The 17494-nt window shown below is 39.9% G+C and overlaps 1 protein-coding gene across 1 annotated transcript; it reads right to left on the bottom strand.

The window, feature by feature from the left end:
* Positions 1-1484: 1484 nt before the first annotated feature.
* On the bottom strand, positions 1485-13267 carry pde6c (phosphodiesterase 6C, cGMP-specific, cone, alpha prime). Its single transcript, XM_028567783.1, has 22 exons — positions 12586-13267; positions 11415-11567; positions 10312-10401; positions 10016-10156; positions 9837-9911; positions 9628-9692; positions 9239-9305; positions 8966-9013; positions 8641-8790; positions 8207-8350; positions 7796-7861; positions 7369-7524; positions 6994-7101; positions 6454-6614; positions 6312-6399; positions 6126-6226; positions 5853-5960; positions 5628-5691; positions 5077-5151; positions 4889-4972; positions 3828-3981; positions 1485-3698 (listed from the first exon to the last, which is right to left on the bottom strand). The coding sequence occupies exons 1-22, from the start codon at positions 13051-13053 to the stop codon at positions 3658-3660; spliced, it is 2607 nt and encodes an 868-aa protein (XP_028423584.1). The 5' UTR covers positions 13054-13267; the 3' UTR covers positions 1485-3657.
* Between the last annotated feature and the right edge of the window lie 4227 nt (positions 13268-17494).

Genomic DNA, 17494 nt, shown 5'->3' with positions numbered 1-17494 from the left:
CATCATTAATGGTTTTGAATACACGTGTGCATTTCCTACTCTGACATGTCAACATGTCTGCTGTGAAAACGGTCTAGTACAGCCTCACAGAGTTGTTTAGGAGTCCATGCAAGTTTATACTTAAATCAAGTAATTTATTCAAACTGAGGTCAACACAGATGAACAATGGAGAGGATCAGCCATGTCAGCAATGCATGGAGGTGCAAACCAAAATAAAGTAGTGCATGTAAGCTGTAGGAAGGGGCGAAACAGAGTGAACACATGGGCCAGCTTTTATAGGCTAAGGGCCCAGGTGAGCTCAATCAGCTGCCGATTGGCTGCTGAGGTTGGCCAGGACCGCCTCCAGGACAGTTGGAGGGGTGTCACACACGGCTGTATACTCTTGTTTTAATATGTTAGAATTACCTAAACTTTTAGTTCTCTCTTATGAATTGAATCTGCACTTTGGATTTGGTACATTCTCCAGAGTAGTACTCTTTCCTCTGCGAGTAAAAATTCAGTGTAATAGTAGTAACACAAAAGATTCAAGCACTCTGCTTTTGCAAGATTAGCTCAAGATATCCCTCTGGCCAAGGGCAGATTGAAGCGCTGCCTTGACTTCAACTCACATAGAAAGAAACTGCGTGAGGTTGCTGGGAGATTATAGACCTTGGTTTAAATAAATCCAATTACTTCACCTCTTACTGTCTGTCTTGTTTTAACTTCTCTGCTTTCTCAGAAGAAGTCATGTACTATGTGATTCATGGCAGTGTTTAGCTAACAGGTGGTTAAGTGTAGTAAACGGTGCACTGAGTAATAGCAGCCTGTTGTTTATGAGTGGCGGTGGGATATAGTTTGGCCCCTGGCTATACTTGTACACCTGGATGCATTTACAGTTGATCAACTGTGTTGTCAACGTGTACTCTTGTTTAAAGATTCTTGCCTTCAACAACTTTTTAAAATGTAAAGCTCCTCTTTCTGCTACATTTTAAGACTAAATACTTAAATACTCTCCTTGTATTATAAAAGAAAGTTGAATTAGCTAGTTTAAACTTCTTAAAAGTACATCTACTCTTTCTCCCTCATTGGAAATCCCGGATATATGAATATATAGCTATTTAAATCAGTTTAACTGCTTCTACACCACTGACCCCTAAAGACGCCAGGACACAGGATGCTGAAGAACATAGCCAGACAACATAGTTTCGAGCAGGGATCAGAACCAATCCACTGATCCTCTTTCCCCAGAGGCTCATCCAGCTTTGGAGCCTCTTAGATCCCTGCACGATATATGACTAAGAATGTGTGCTGTCGCAGCTAAGCCCAAGGTTCCTGAAGTTCGTTCTCTGAGTCTGTCTAACCTTCGTTAATTGTGGATAAAAAATAAAGTATCACCTACTGCATTTTCATAGAGAAAAAAGTGATTCTCTCTGTTCTTACACTTTCATAAATTCTTTTATTTGCTTACACATATTACATCTCATGACACATACATACATAGTCATCTCATACGTCAAATGATAGATTTCTAATGTCTGAAAGACAGTTGATGGGAAGTAGAAAGTATACAGTGCATTATTTGATATCTCAAAAAAGGGGGCTCATTCTTATCACTGGAGACAGAACTGGTGGTGAAACCATTCATATAAAATGTGTACAGCAGGAACGAGGAATGAGGTAAATGCATGGTCAAATAAATAAAACACATCACTTAAACAGTAAATGTGTTTGCACAGTTTTGCCTCCAGTGACCACAACAGCTCCTAACTACACCTCAAAGCAGCAGAAAAGAAGTTTCCAAGTAGTCCCAAAGCCATTTGGATAGGATTAAATGCCTTTGAGTGATGCGCTGTTGATTAGAGGAGATGACATTGTGTAACAGGAAGTTGAGGGGGTGGCAAAAAAGATGCCTGATCAGATCAAGTCCTATTCAGGTTTACATGGAGATTCACACTGACAGGACATCAAACAGCAGTTATTGCGTGATTCACTGTTGCATCAGGGAAGGAGACTTTGGCCTGTACCACCATAAAATCAATGATGCTATAGCTGCATCTGCCACATTTGAAACACAAGTCGTCTGCATATACATAGAAGGCTTTAGTAGCCTGCTTTACCTCTTCTGTAAGAAGGGTATTTAAAGTCTAATCGGTGTGGATCTCAAACGCTGGCTGGCAATCAGATCAAATCCTATCCAATCTTCTTACAAGAGAGGTGATCTACTGTTCCCTGTTTGACTGACTGTGACTCCTTACAAGAAGCAAAGGTTGCTTTTACTGTACATCCTTCAAATCAATTATTAGTTATTTTTAAGTTTACACAATTTACATTTTACAATTTCTATGTAATATACTATATACATGTAAAATCATGCATGTTTAAAAGACGTTTTTGAATCGATATGGAATTGTAAATTTGCTCTAAACACTGGTGTAAATACAATGCATGTTACTTTTTTTTAATTTAGTTATTTTTCCAGGTCGTTGGACACAAGGACAACAGCTTACAGGTGTTTTTCAAAGCTGACAATAAAGTTGCACAAATTCAACACATTTTCTCGATGCCTGCATGTGATTTTAGCGTGCATTTGTTCACAGTTCCCGAACGCCCAAGCTCGTCTCAAACTCTCCATCCGTGAAGACTGTTTTAAGTACAAAATTGTCAGATGAAAAATTCCAAAAAAATATTTCTATATAGATAGATTGCATATTAAAATAAATATACCCTCACACAACTCATCAGCGCCTTTTGAGGTAAGGGACATCAGCCCTTGTTGATTGCACGCTGTCACACGCTGCATCTGAGTTTCAAAGAGTTGTCATACAGCATTAACAGACCCTTCAGATCGCAGATTCCTGCTCTCGTGTTCAAGAAAATAATTCCACAACTCATGCTATTTGAACTCTTAGCCAAAACAGACTTTTAACCCAATTCCTCTGATCCTTGACCCTGCCCACCCATACTCACGCATGGCCTGCCGCTGCCGCTGCCAAAACAGCAGCAGCTGAGTTGAGTGCATTGTGCACTACGTACACAACTATATATATATATACTATACTGTGTGGTTATTACTGACTGCCAAAAGGAACTGTGAGAAAACTATTGCTTTGGCATGTATACACCCCACATGCAGCACATGCTGTCACCTAGTTAAACTATTTATACTGAAGACTTGGAACATTTGCTTACAGCATCTGAGCTTATCCAACCATGGATTAAACCATACATGTCATGAGCGTTTGGATTATTGCTATGTTAAACGGAAATCTATGTTGTCCATGTATATATGTTTTTAAAGTTCATGGCTGTGTGGAAGGAGGAAGTTTCAAATGCATCACGTCTTCTGAGTCAAAAAGGCTTCTCTTGCAGTCAGAGTCCCAACATTACTTCTTCTTGTTTCTGACTCTTCGATCCTTGGAGAATAGTTAGGTGGACTGCAGACTGGACTGCAGACCAGACCTGACTACACTAGACTAAAGTAGGCTAGACTGAACCAGACCAGACCAAACAGGCCTGGACAGCCCCTAACCAGAGAGAACTACGATGGTGTAGATCAGACCGGACCAAGCTTGCCTAGTCAAGCCCCAACTAGACTAGTTGTCAGACCAGAATAGGCTAGCGTAGCCTAGATTACTCCTAACCAGACCGCATCAGTCCAGATCCAAGCATCGAAGGAATTTAGCAGATGATGCAGGTTTTTGACTTTCCGTCGCCTCCAGCTAGATAAACACAGAAATAAAAGAAATGTATTGATACAGGATTATTCTCATTTCTGAACACTTGCTCATCCATCAGGCCATTAACTGGACCAATATACATAGATTTAGATGTTTTTTTTTTTTATATACCTTTCTTGGCTTCATCTTCTTCCAGTTTCTTCTTCTGATCCTCAATGGCCTTCATCTTTGCGTTGTATACCTCAGCCTGCTCGTTCCAGTGTGCCCTGTTGTTGTTCAGACCGTCAAACATGGGCGTGATCTCTTTGTGGAACCTGGAGAACTCCTGATAAATAAAACAAAGCAAAAAAAAACACTGGATGTCAGTGAGCACATTGTGGGATGCACAGAGGGAGAAGACCTTGCAGGAAGGAAAAATGTTGGTGTTGAAAATACATGATATGCCGCAGGGACAACCACGACACTTTGATTTATATGGGTGTTCTTGTCCAAATACCATCCTGACAAACAGCTAGCTGACATTCCTCTTGGGTCCAGCTGGGTTTAACAGGTTCATCTCCATACATCCTGTTATGCACCCTAACGTGGTTGAAGCTACAACAACACCTCTGTAAAGCTAATAATAACAGTGAGAGATCATTTGATCACGTTGTAGGATATATTTATTTTTTAATTCAAGGGCATTATAAATCAAGTGTACATGCTGTTTTGTGTTCCTACAAAGTGCTCAATTAGTTTGATCTACACTTTCTGATAGTCTTATCGAAAACTGAACACAACAGGCTTTACAGATTAGTATTTACTGCACAGTCGGAGGGGAGCTTGAAAGTCAGTATTATTGCCTTGAAAATAGAAGTCACACTTTAAACTAGGGCTTTGGAGTAAGGTTAATGAATCAGTTTAGTTACTTTTGTAGTGCTCATGCTCTCTGAAAGTCTCAAAATCGTAAATTGAACTAAATCACAAAACAAGTCATGGGCAGAATATGTTTTTGTATGGTGCTTTGCTGGAAATCAAAATGAAATAGAAGCGGGATTAAATCGGTACACGCCTCTTAGACTGTGACTGTGTTTCAATTCCAGCAGTTACAGATGAACTGTTGCTACACAGAGCACAGGCCAGACTCTTTTACTCTTTTTAATGTTTGAGATCCATCTTGAAACTATCACCCTCATTTCATCAATTATAAAAATTATACTGCTCTGCTATGCAGTGTGAAACCGGTTCATTACCTTGTACACAAATGAGCACACAAAGTCGATGAAACCACACTGCATCTTGGGTAGTTGTTCGGCACAGTTTCTGTCCATCATGGGCTGAGAGAGACAGAGAGGAGAGTTTCAGATGAAAAACAATCCTGAGAAATCTATAAAAAAGAAAAGAAAAGAAAATTGAGGCACAAGAGGGGTATGACCCTTACAATTGGTTGTTGGTCCAAAACAGATCTCTCCAAATCTCCCTGTTCCCAGAATTCAGCAGCGACCATCAGAGCCACCTGGACAGAAACAGACAAGAGGAACAAATAATGATACAGGGGAATAATAGACAAAGGGAGGAAAGTGGCGAATAAGTGGCAAAAAATATAGTAAACACATTTCACTCTCAGGACATTCTTTCATCTTGTAGGGGTTATTTTCAACATGTGTTCATGGACAAATGCTTTTTAGCATTTGATCTCAAGAAACATCAAACACTGTAATACAAGCGGCCTATGGAAGTCAGCTTGTTTTTGTTGTCATGGCTTTATACTTTCCTATTTTATATTCTAAGTAAAATAACTGCTGCCCTATATATATTTTTTTTCTTTTGGATGTAATACATCTGAAAATGACAAGCTGAATAACCAGATCAGAGACTGAGGACAGGGAAGATAACAATGCAATGTGTAGAACTCAATCAGTTGATTTTAACACAACAAACTGTCAAACTCTTTTTGAATCAGCCTGTGTGAAGGCTGTGAAGGCCACCCACCTTGCTCTGTACTTCCCAGGGTTTGGTGATAGCTGACAAGTCACAACCTGTCATCATCATGGCCCTGGAGGTGAGAGACAGACAGACAATCAGGGAGGACAAGACAACACCCTGCTACTGATGATGCAACGGTCCGTTGTTTCAGAAATCTTCTCACAAACACATTTCAGGGTGAACTCAACAGAATGTAGCTGTATTATCTTGGGCTTGAATCAGTTTACATACATCACGATTTCCTTCCTGACGGGGTTGTTGGAAATATATTCAATGGCCTGCTTTTCTTCTGGCATCGGCTCTGTGGCATTCACGATGTTTTGGAACATGGTTCTCTTTCTGTGTGATGAGATGGCAGACAGTCAGACTAACTGAACTAAACAAATGATGCAAATTGAATCCAGAAAACCTGCTGAAGACAAACAGCTTTAAGCAACATCAGCTATAGTCAGACAGTCTGTGGCTGTAGCATTGGGAGCAGTCAGAGTATTTCAGAGAACCTACTTGAAGTAAAGGGCCAGATCAGTGGCGATGATGCAGACATCAAACAAGTGCTGCACATGCTCAAACTGACGCTTCTGGAGGTTGCAGAAGATGTTCAGCGCCTGCAAGAGATGACAAAGAGTGGTCAAAATGTGTGTTCTTACATTTACGTCAGATTTTATTGTATTGTCCAGTAACGTGTCATACCTCTTCACCCATTAACGTCTTGCTGTACTCCAAATGGTGTCTCTCCATGATGGAAGAGCCATGAAGTTTAGCTAGAGGATGTGCACTCCTGCAGAAAAAAAAAGCAAATAATGGCACAATATATTTACACAGGTTTACACACGCACACATGCACGCACGTCCTCCACACACACAATAACATATTTTGACTTGCTTTGTCTGGTAGAGGTTGTTGGTCCCTCTGTGGTCAATATCGTGGCAGAAAGCAGCAGCTACCATGGCAAAGGCATCTAGATCGGAGTAGTACTTCCTCAGCTTCCCTGTCTGTAGGCGGAGGACACAAATCATGGATTATTATGTCTGGCTGAGTGGTATAGATTGCCATAGTCTCATTTGTAGCACATTTAAATCTAGAAACTGCAAAATATTGGGCACCTTCAAATACTAATTTTAATTCTCTGTGAGGCTCTCATTTCAATATACTTAATGTGAACATTTTACCTGCATTGGTACGATTCTCAATTAAGTTTTATGATGAAATAAAGCATGTTATAAGCCTATATAGGTGGTTCAAACATTCTTGTAAAACATAGCGCTCTGTTAACCTGTCACCACATGTGCTGTTGCTGTAGTGTAAAAAGGTATTAGCATATCCGGCTATCTACAAAAAAAAAAACAGACAGTTATGAAGTGGTGAAGTTACCTGCAGCAGGCAGAACATGGTGTGGCCTACGTTGAAGCCGTGCCTCCAGTTGTGGTAGGTGATGGAACGGTAACCCTTCCTCACGGTGTACATCCACCTGGTCAATGTCTGGGAGGGAGAGAGGGAGGTTATGACTCAGATAACAAGGTGAGAGAAAAAGAGACAGTGAAACAGATGGAAAATGTAATCATTTTAGAGGGCTTTCGGATGAGATGTGGCCATGACTCAAGCATCACTCAGTTTCGTAGCTACAGCATCACACCTAGTTCTCTCTTCCCAGCAAAATTCATATGACTCATATGCCCCGCCAGAGAGCATTAAGAGCATCCTGTTAGGGCAGACAAATCAAAGTCAGTGTCTGACTACGTGACTCACATCTGGAGGAACTTTAAACTTTTCAACAACTCCGAGCTCAAAGAACATGCGAATGCCAGCTTTGATGAGGTCGAACTCTGATACGGGGAAGTCACTGAAGGAGAACAGGTACAGATTCTCTCCGTTGACGTTGTCAGCTGGCGGGCAGGTTGCTCTCTGAACAAAAACACAACACAATTCACTCAGAAGACATCCATGAATCATTCAATACTACAGACGATTAGTCTCAAGGTAGGTAAACGTAGAGAAAATGATTAACATTTTCCAATGAAAATTAAATTATGCTCTCTAAAAATCCACTCTCAAAATCCAAAATAATGCAGCTATTAAATGAAATAAGTGTGTATGAAGATACAAATTCATACAAACATTTATGCTTTGATAAGTAAGTAATTGATAATGTCCTGAAGGTTTAAACAAAACATACCAACAGTTTGTACATTTCTTTCGGGTCGCAGTCTTCGGGGTCTGCGTCAAACTTGTCTTTGGTGTTCTGGTTATAAAAGAGAGAACAACGAGTTATAATTTACATTGAAACCATGAACATGCTGCCATCACCTACAGAAAAGAACAGCCTGAATTCGTAGATTGGCGACAAAAAGCAGAAAACATCAGGTTATCAAAGTGCTCCAAGCAGTAACTGTTGTTGCATTGTCTCCACCAGACCTTTTCTTAGCCATCTTATAGCTGCTATCGGATGACTGCTACTCAAAAAGCTATTCATGGCGCATTAACATTTAACTGCTTTTAATTTCAGTTTGAGTGGCCTCTTGATCTAATGCAAACAAAGGTAGGCTTCTGGAAGGAAAATGTGGAGCAAAGTCAGGTTGATACGTACCAGAATGGACTGCAGCTCATCTGTGGTGCACTTGGTCTGGTACATGAGCATCTCCTGGGCGATTTCTCTCCTGTACTCCACACGGTTCAGCCTGTCATAGGTGTCGCAGACCAGCACTGACCAACCCAAGAACTGAGTTAGGGCCTGGCACAAACAACGAGAGGGAGAAGGAATGAGAGAAAAGAAAAAGCAACTTAGCCACGCCCCCTTGTATCACCCTGACCTACTTCTAATTATTGTTATTACCTCATTAACTTAGCAAATGAATGTGACAACTATTTCTATATGTTTTTATTCACTTAGCTGACACTACAGCAAACTCCATATCTCAAAGAATGCATCGACACAGACGACAACATTATATCCCAAATGAGACATGGTATATGATGGAGACAGCTAGAAAAAAACAGAGAGAGAGAATGCATGGTGCTGACCTCAGTGATCTGTTCATCGTGTTCATCAAATGGCTTGCCATCTTTCCGGTTGAAGAAGGTGGCGATGCCCACAATTTCTTCCTTCTTGTTGACAATGGGCAGCGACAAGACGTTCTTGATGACAAAACCTGTGTCATCCACAGGCTCTTTCTGAAAGACATTGAAATTAAATATTGAAACCATGTAATCAGTTGTAATACTGCGTCTCCATTCTTCCTGAATACGGGCATCAAAAAAGGTATGGTATCAAAATCTGCATATTAGACAGGATATACTGGTGTGTATTGTGTGTGTCCTTTTGTGGATGGACAGTAAAGGTCCTCACCTGGAACGTGAAAAAATCATCTGCAGCCACGTTCATCATGTTGCAGATCTGCAGGCAGACACATTAAAAAAGTTAAAGTCCGGCGCTTTGCTATGAGTATTCATTACTTTGTCAATATTACTCACTTACTTTCACTACATTCTTATGTTACTACATTAGATGTGGATATGTCTCTGTGACCCATCCATAAGTCAGCTCTCCTCTGTCTTTATGCTTTCATAATTGTAGTGATTATCATAATGAACTGCCCTGCAGCATTGGTAAGAGACTTACAAAGCCATTCTCTGCAACGTAGGTCGGTAGGCCGCTAACTAGAGCCCAGTGATCTGCAGGTGGACCACTGAAAAAGCGTGAAAGAGAGAAACATACTGAGTTGTGGGAGATGGAGTGAGCTAGTTATTCTCTGAGAAGAAAGTTAAACAGTTCTGACTCTCATTATGCATTATGTTGCCTCTACAGAAACCATACCCGAAAAACATTCATCAGAACCCTCTAGAATTGTCTGTGGTAAAGCATGCATGTTTCACGCCTTCATTTGTGCGAGATCAGACTCTTACTAAAACTAGGTCAGGACTTTTATTTACAATGCGCTTAAATTTTTTAGGCTGTATTTTGCAATGGGTTGTATTAGAATGAGGGGATTTGTAGCTACTGCTGCTCACGGTATGACTTTGATTTCTTCTTTGCCTTCCAGGAGGTAGTCAATGATCTTGTAAAAGATGATTTCCTGTATAAAAAAGCAGAAGCCGGTTAGAAAACGATTGATTCATCTTTTAACTACGTCAGACAATAGAAAAGTTAAAGTGAGTAGGATTTAGAGTACTACACGTCACAAAAATGGAATTAACATGGAGAAAAATAAGTTTGTTACCCTGCCGTCTGGTGTTTTTGGTCCTTTATAGGGTTCCACATCTCCCAGTTTCACTGGCCATTCATCATAGAATTCCTGCAGGAAAAAAATAGACAATAAAAGTTATTGTTATGCCGGTAGCCATGAATGCTACCTATTCAATCCAGTGTGTAAAAGTGAATCTATTACGAAAGACCAACCTTCTCTTTGGTCATGTCCAGCAGGCCCACTGAGTATCGTTCACAATTTAGATAGATCCTTACAGTGTAGAGCGCTTTGTGAAACTGTCTCTCAATGTCTGTCAACTCCTCAAAAACTTTACTGGCCGACCACAGCAGCACCTATAAAGGGGGGAAATAGCGCTGAATGGGGCTGATTTAATGTTTAGCTATGGCATATAGTATGAGCTCGGTTCAGTGCACTGGAAATAACAGGTAGGCTAACTAACAGGGGACAGAGTATTCATCAATGCCTCATGATGGGAGGTTCAGTTTACCTGACTCCTTCTGGACTCCACATTGAACATGTAGTTTGTGTAATGCTGCAGGGCGATGACTTGGGCAAAGTTCATGTACTTGTGGAAGAGCTAAGGACCAAATGAGATTAAAGGTTTTATCAATACACAACAGCAGGTTTAAGACTGTGGCAGATGTGAACTTTTTTAAGTACGGATCCATGTTCATGTCCATGTTCCATCCCTAGCAAAGTTTTGATGGGTGTATAAAATATGTATCCTAAGAATGAAATTTAGATATTGAATTTACAATATTGACATTTTTGTTTACATTTTAGATAATATGTGAGAGAAAGAAGTAGATCAGACATTATAATGCATCTTAGCAGTTTAAGCATTTGCCCTGTGCATCATTTCTGCCATGTCCTCTCCTTACATCTCTTTACTCTCTTTTTATCAGTTCCTGTAAATCACCATTATAACCTCAGAAGTCACATCATGAACACAATTCCAATCTGACCCAGTCGATTATCAGAATCAGAAAAGCTTTATTGCCAAGTATGTTTACACACACGAGTGATGTGTCTTGGTATCGTAGGTACAGGTCACATTAAAGCAACATGCACAAACACACCGAGTCGCCATATGCGGCGCCATCTAAATTAATCTAATTTAAGGAACTGTGCCTTCGTGTGAGTTTACTGCATCTGAATAATAAGACACAGCAGTGAATGTTCTTTGATATAGACTATAGAGATAACCTATGCCCAGCATTAAATCAGTATGCCTTCATTAAAGTTGAATGTTCAAAAGCAACCAAATCAAGTCAGTCAGGTCTGATTGGCTCCCACTGATATAACTGGAGTGTTTTACACCCTACTGAGATGTAATTACAGAAATAATCTTTATTAAGTTGCTAATTTTAAATGGCAGAGCACAGGCTTTTTAAAGTAGCACACAAGCAACTATGGCGTGAATTGTAGCTGCTACTTCTTAAGCCAAAGGCAACCTAATTATAATAATATTCAATGGTCATGTTCAAGTTCAATTTATGAATGAGTGTGAAAAATACAACCCTGTTCTAGCTTACTCAGTAACTCAGTATGGATAAAAGTGAATGTGCATGTGTAAGTGTGTATTCTTACAAGCACATCCTGATCAGTGAACGCATCAGCTCCTATTTTGTTTAGTGCCATGCAGACTCCAAGGCACTCTTTGTCAGCAACCAGAGGGAAAGTGAGCATGCATTTAGTCTTGTATCCAGTCTGTTTGTCCACAAAGTCACAGAACTTTTGATTCTGTATCGGGCGGGAAAAAAAGAATGCATATCAGGTACAACAACACATTCACAATCACACTGTTCATTTCATTCTATGCAGTTCAGTGTTGTTTTCACATGCTCCTTAATTGCCTGAAAGATTCATAATGTATCTAACATTGACTTTTTTTTTTTTCCAAATAGAGGGCAGCATGCTGTCTGATCTTACTTTTAAATAAATAAACTGTGTTGGCTGTTTATTCAGTAATCCATATTCTTTTATTGGCTACACTTTGCAGCAGAAGACATGTATGCTTTATTCCAATTTGTCAATGGACAAGGACAAGATGGGTCAGTATAGCATAATATTCTTCAGCTGACTATTTTAATTATCAAACGAATGAATGGTGGAAAAAATGGTGCGGGTAGGCGCGGACACACTACAATAATCATAAAACATAATTCTGATATCTGCTGAGTTTTCTTAAGTCTTGTTGCATGCTTAAACTGACGCTATTAAATAAGTCATATAATATATATGAAATCATAAAAATGTCCCTCCATGTTTCATCACTAATTTTGAGTTGTCTATTATTCTATCTTATATATTTCAATATCAATATTTGAAGCTATTTTAATTTAACTTAATGTCAAAGCAACACTAACAAGGACCTCGTCGTGTATGTTAGGCTATAAATAAATTATAGGTCGACCAAACTGAAAAATGATGTCGATTTTAACAGATCCACAGTGAATAGAAACAAGTGTGGTGGTAATGTATTAATCTGTCCCAAATGTGGGAATCTGATGCTGTGCGGATTCAGAAAAACTTGATGATTTGTGTAACCTCCACAAATGCCCTTCAGGTAACAAAATCAAGATTATAAAAAAAAAATATGGTTTAGACCCACCAATGATATAGAGACAATTTTCACTAACATTATCACAAAAACAAGGACACATCTCTATCATTTTTGACAGCTTAGTCACGCAAGCGAAACTGTCTTGCAGAGCGCGCGCACTACAGCGCGCGGATACTTCATCAGGCTACTTCTCACCTTTGAGACGTCAGGAACGTTTTGTGGCTTTTTGGAATGTGCAGTGAAACCGACGACACCCATATCGAGAGGGAACACAATTTCAGCCTGCGGATGAACCCTGTTCACCTCGTATTTGGATGTTGGAGTCACGTCAAAGAGGCAAGAGGCGAGCTCAGGTATTCCGTTTCTCGCCCTGCATGCGTAAAAACTGACCCGGTCGGCCTGTAAGATCAGGGCAACTCTCTGAAACACTTTGTGAAGGGACTCCTCCATCTCTCCCTGTTTCTGCAACTCCTGGACCAGCTCGAAGATGATGGCAGATTCTTGCACAGAGTTAACATCCTTGAAGGAAGCGGTGTCTTTGACGTCAACAGTTGCAGAAAAGGCGGCGGTCAGCGCTTCGGCGCGCAACTTCTTATCAAAGTATTCTTTGGCGAACTGCGGGTTGTTCTCCAGGTATTTCTCCACGCTATCCTTGTCTGCCATTTTGAACTCGAGTAGTGCTGTATCCCCGTCCTCTTTTCACCTGCAGCACGGCTATGTAAAAATGGAGAGGGAAGCTGTGCTGTGGCCTACAGGGTTGGGTGGATCAGTAGCATTCTCCTCCACGGTCCCCGAGGGAGTAACTGACACAACCCCCGTGTCCACCGACAGACTGGGAATAGGAATAGGACAGGAGTGAGGTTTAGAGGCTGAAAGGATCAAAGTGACCGCTAATTCATGTGACGTCATGACATTAAAACCTCTGCTCTAAGCGTCCTTAACCCGCAAATCCCAACGCTGATCATTATATATATCGGGCAACACAGGAGAGAGGGAGACTGTTGTCAGGGTTGGATGCACGGGCTACACCAGGAGGATGGAGAGGTAAAGACCAAAGACTAACAGCTATCCTAAAGTGTAATCCCAACGATGAATAATTACACAATTTGTGCAAGCAGAAGCCATTTTATCAGGTTTCCTTGCAAACCTCCTAGTGGGCCAACCCTGCATTGGGTACCGCTGTTGCTACAGAGGAGGAAGAGCCTGAATACTGTCAGCCACTGGCAGCGATCGTGTTCAGAGCTGTAATGGTAATGGTAAATGTGTGGAGTCTGACTGTGTGCTCCAATTAAGTCACCATCATCATGGAGGTATCAGTCCTAGAACTGGAAATTGGCCAATTACTGGGACTTGGTCGTCTGGGAACAAGGCCTTAAACAAAGATGGCTGGCTATTATTAACTGAGTGCTCTGTCTGGTTAGATGCTGGCAGGTTGGCAAGACAAGGAGTTCCCCACTATTTTTTGCCTGGGGATTAAGGCAAGCTTAGGAGAGGGAGAACAAGCAAGGGAGAACTATAAAACGTGTGTGTGGATGTGAGACATTGTGGAAGTGAATAAGAGCAGCCAATTTCACAGTGGGAAAAACTGTATTAGTGTGCAAGAGAAGAAAGACAGCCAGACAGACAGGCAAGACAAATGTAGTGATGAGAATAATTACATATTTCTGATGCCATTATCTGATTCTAATTGCAGTATTTTGATTTCTAACTTAATGGAATAAGTTATGACTTTTTAAAGGTTTTTTTGTGCTGTTGTTGACATTGGGTGATTTTTGGTACCTAAATTGAGACTATGTAACAGCGGCCAAGTAGCAGGATTTCTTTACATTTTAGTTACAGTATATTACAGAAATGCTGACCCCATCTATGATATGAGCCTGTTCGCAACCTTAGATCCTTGGGCGGTGCCCTTCTAACCGTTCCAAAGTCAAGGCCTAAAAACAGTTGGGCCTTCTCCGCCAGGGCAGTTCGGCTTTGGAACAACCTGCCCGAGGAGATAATGTTTTCTGAATCAGTAACTTCTTTTAAACTTCTTTCACTTTTTACCCTATCATCATCATTAATTTCATTTTATTTATTCATTTTAGATTTGAACTCTCGTTTAAAGGTGACCCATCTCAGTGTTTCTTTTAGGATTTTTTTTTAGCATTGGGGGCAGGTCCGAATCTCCCCCCCCCCCCTTCCAATTAAACGGAACTGACACTTTGCTGCAACAAAAGTTACTATATAGGCCAACTTTGACCTTGACATATAGGCTAAGCATTCCAGAAGCAGCCCACTATTAATTACATTATCTTAATGCAGTGTAACTACTTCAGCATGTACTGTAAATAATGCACTCTAACAATGCAGCCCCATTTCTGATACCGTGGGGGGCAGAAATGTTGCCGTGAGGGGCCGCCACGGTAAAATCAACATAGAGGAAACACTGCATCTTCTATTTTCACTATTAAAATGATGTGTGTGTATATATATATATATATATATATATATATATATATATATATATATATATATATATATATATATATATATATGTGTATTGATTTGTATGTGCTTTTGTTTCTTCTATCAAAACTATTGTTTTTAAAAGTGCTATACAAATAAAATGTATAATTATTATATTATAAATATTAAGCCAGTTGCTCAGTCATCACAAACACACAGAAGTGTGTGTGGCGGTGTCTGTATTTGCAGAGACCCTGCCCTCTGCCTGTATTTTCTCATTTTGTTGTGTTCAGGATGTTTCTGGGTGTCAACCTCTATAAAAACGTAGCAATCAGGTGCCATATCGTAAGCACACATCCAAGTAGAAGCTACGATAATGGCAGACACAGGGCCGAAATAAATGCAAGTATAGCGAGCCGAAACGCCAAGGGGACAAAGCTCGTTCCGAGATGAGAGTGAATCTGGGGTTGGCTTTAACCCTATGGCGAGGATGGGCCAAATTTGAATATTGTGTTTACAAAGCGCAACAAATAAATTCTACTCATTCTGCCTTTGAAGACACCAATGGTCGACCTGACTGAGAGCGAATGATAAATGCAGGACCTCCGGACTAAAGAACTCTTTCTTTCCTGCTGCTATCAGACTCCTAAACAGCGGATAGGAGTTTATACTCACAACTAGAGATGTTCCGATACCAGTATCGGTTCCGATACTACCTAAAACGCTGGTATCGGTATCGGGAAGTACTGGAGTTTATGCACCGATCCGATACCACGTAATAAAGCCCTAAAGAAAATCTACGTTAAAGTAGATTATTTATGTTCTTTTTCCGTTATAACTGACTGTCAAACTGGACAATAAAAGAAAGTTCTGTGGCGTTCATTGTTTGTGTTTGTTCATGTTTCAAAAAGATAGAAATAATATCACACCCATACAGGGATAATAGTATACAGCTGTTAAAACATAATAAAATATATGACACACTGGTATCGGATCGGTACTCGGTATCGGGCGATACACAAGTTTAGGTATCGGAATTGGTATCGGGAAGCAAAAAATGGTATCGCGCCATCTCTACTTACAACTGTACTCAACTGTTTACATTTCTCTAGTTTGCACATTCTTAACTTGCACTGTTTACTGTTATTATTATTATAATTGTTGCTTTATTTTTCACATGCTGCCTTTTAAAATTGTTTTATTTTGTATATTTGTAGTATATATTGTAGATTTTACATTGTTTGAATAAAATTATTGTACAGGGAAACATGTTTTCTTACTGTGCATATGACAATAAAACTTTGAACTTGAACTTATAGTTCTAAAGTTTGCTAGCATTAGCTAACATTAGCCACCATATGCATAACCTACTGGTCATACCCTACCACATAAGGCTGTATCACCTAAACACTGAGCTTATGAAATAAAATATTAATTTATAAGAGGAACTATGTGATATTGCTTGTTGCATAGCCTTAATTTGGACAATGGATGAACATTTCCCAAACTTAAACCTTATTTATAGTACAAGCCCAAAAGCAGTGTATTTAGCAATAAGGTCTTTGGCCCAGTCCCACATTTGAAGGGGGAACTTTTGGGATATGGAGTTACTTAAGTTTCACACCCCATCCACATGAAAAACTGACTCCTACTTAAAGCATGACATGTACCACTATACAGCCCACAATGTGAAAAGCATGCACAACCTGGCAGTGTAACGTATAGAGTTTCTTGGCCAACCTTCATGATTATGAAACATTGCCTCTGGCCAAATTCCAGCTGCTATGATTTCTGCTGAAAATGAGTGATTGTGCTGTTTTCCACTAGCTGGGGCTTTGGTTATGCAACCTGCAGATGTTTGGCTGTGCTTTTTTTATTCAACAAAGTCCTCAGAGGACTTGCTACATGAGCTCAGTGCATAATAACAGCATCAATTTATATTGCCATAGCAGATTTAAGTCAGATGAAATACAGACCTGTGTTAGAGAGTAGTTACCATATTTCTCTTAACTTGCATGTACTGTAAATGATGATTCAACTGTGCAAACCTGGAACAGCAGAATCAAACAAGTCAGAAAACTGGTTGTTAAACCATGGTCTTCTTGGGAAAACAGCATGTTTTTATTTTTTGAAAATAAAGAAGTTCTTGTACACATGAGATAACATCATTATGGGAGCCATTTGCTTTAGCTGGCTGGGCTCTCTCGCTTTTTTTTGTACACACTTACAGAAGTACACAAATGTGTTTGTGCACAAGCCTTTTTATCTAACTTGCATATTATACCTTTGTCATTGACTGGTGTTTGAAACTCTAGACTTTGTGCTTAGAGAATATGTGATTATCTCTCTTTCACATTGATTATTTACTGTTTAAAATGGACTTGAGCACTCTGTCGTCCATTTGTACAAACACAGTGCTGGCCGATATCAAAGAGCCCCTTGACAGCATAAAATCCTTAAACGATTTTAAAGGTTATGTTAAAACCATAGAACATGAGTCCATCCACCAGTGCAAATGTTTTAACTAATGGTACTTTTATTTAATTGAAATAAGATGTCTTTGCCTCTTTTGTGATTGTTTTGTGATTGTAAATTGTTTTTATATGTAACAAACTTGTTCTGTTATCTTGGCCAGGTCTCTCTTGAAAAAGAGATT

This window comes from Perca flavescens, chromosome 21 (genome assembly GCF_004354835.1).
Source record: "Perca flavescens isolate YP-PL-M2 chromosome 21, PFLA_1.0, whole genome shotgun sequence".
In the NCBI taxonomy this organism is placed as follows: Eukaryota; Metazoa; Chordata; class Actinopteri; order Perciformes; family Percidae; genus Perca; species Perca flavescens.
The sequence above is the reverse complement of the archived record's forward strand: the minus strand, read 5'-3'. Positions and strand labels throughout refer to the sequence as shown.

Excerpts from the sequence above, each read along its gene's own strand:
- pde6c (XM_028567783.1), bottom strand. The coding sequence starts at position 13,053 with ATGGCAGACAAGGATAGCGTGGAGAAATACCTGGAGAACAACCCGCAG. Across the intron at positions 6,615-6,993 it reads CCATGTTCTGCCTGCTGCAG|ACAGGGAAGCTGAGGAAGTA; the intron begins GTAACTTCACCA and ends CTCCGCCTACAG. Across the intron at positions 5,152-5,627 it reads CCTGGGAAGTACAGAGCAAG|GTGGCTCTGATGGTCGCTGC; the intron begins GTGGGTGGCCTT and ends GTTTCTGTCCAG.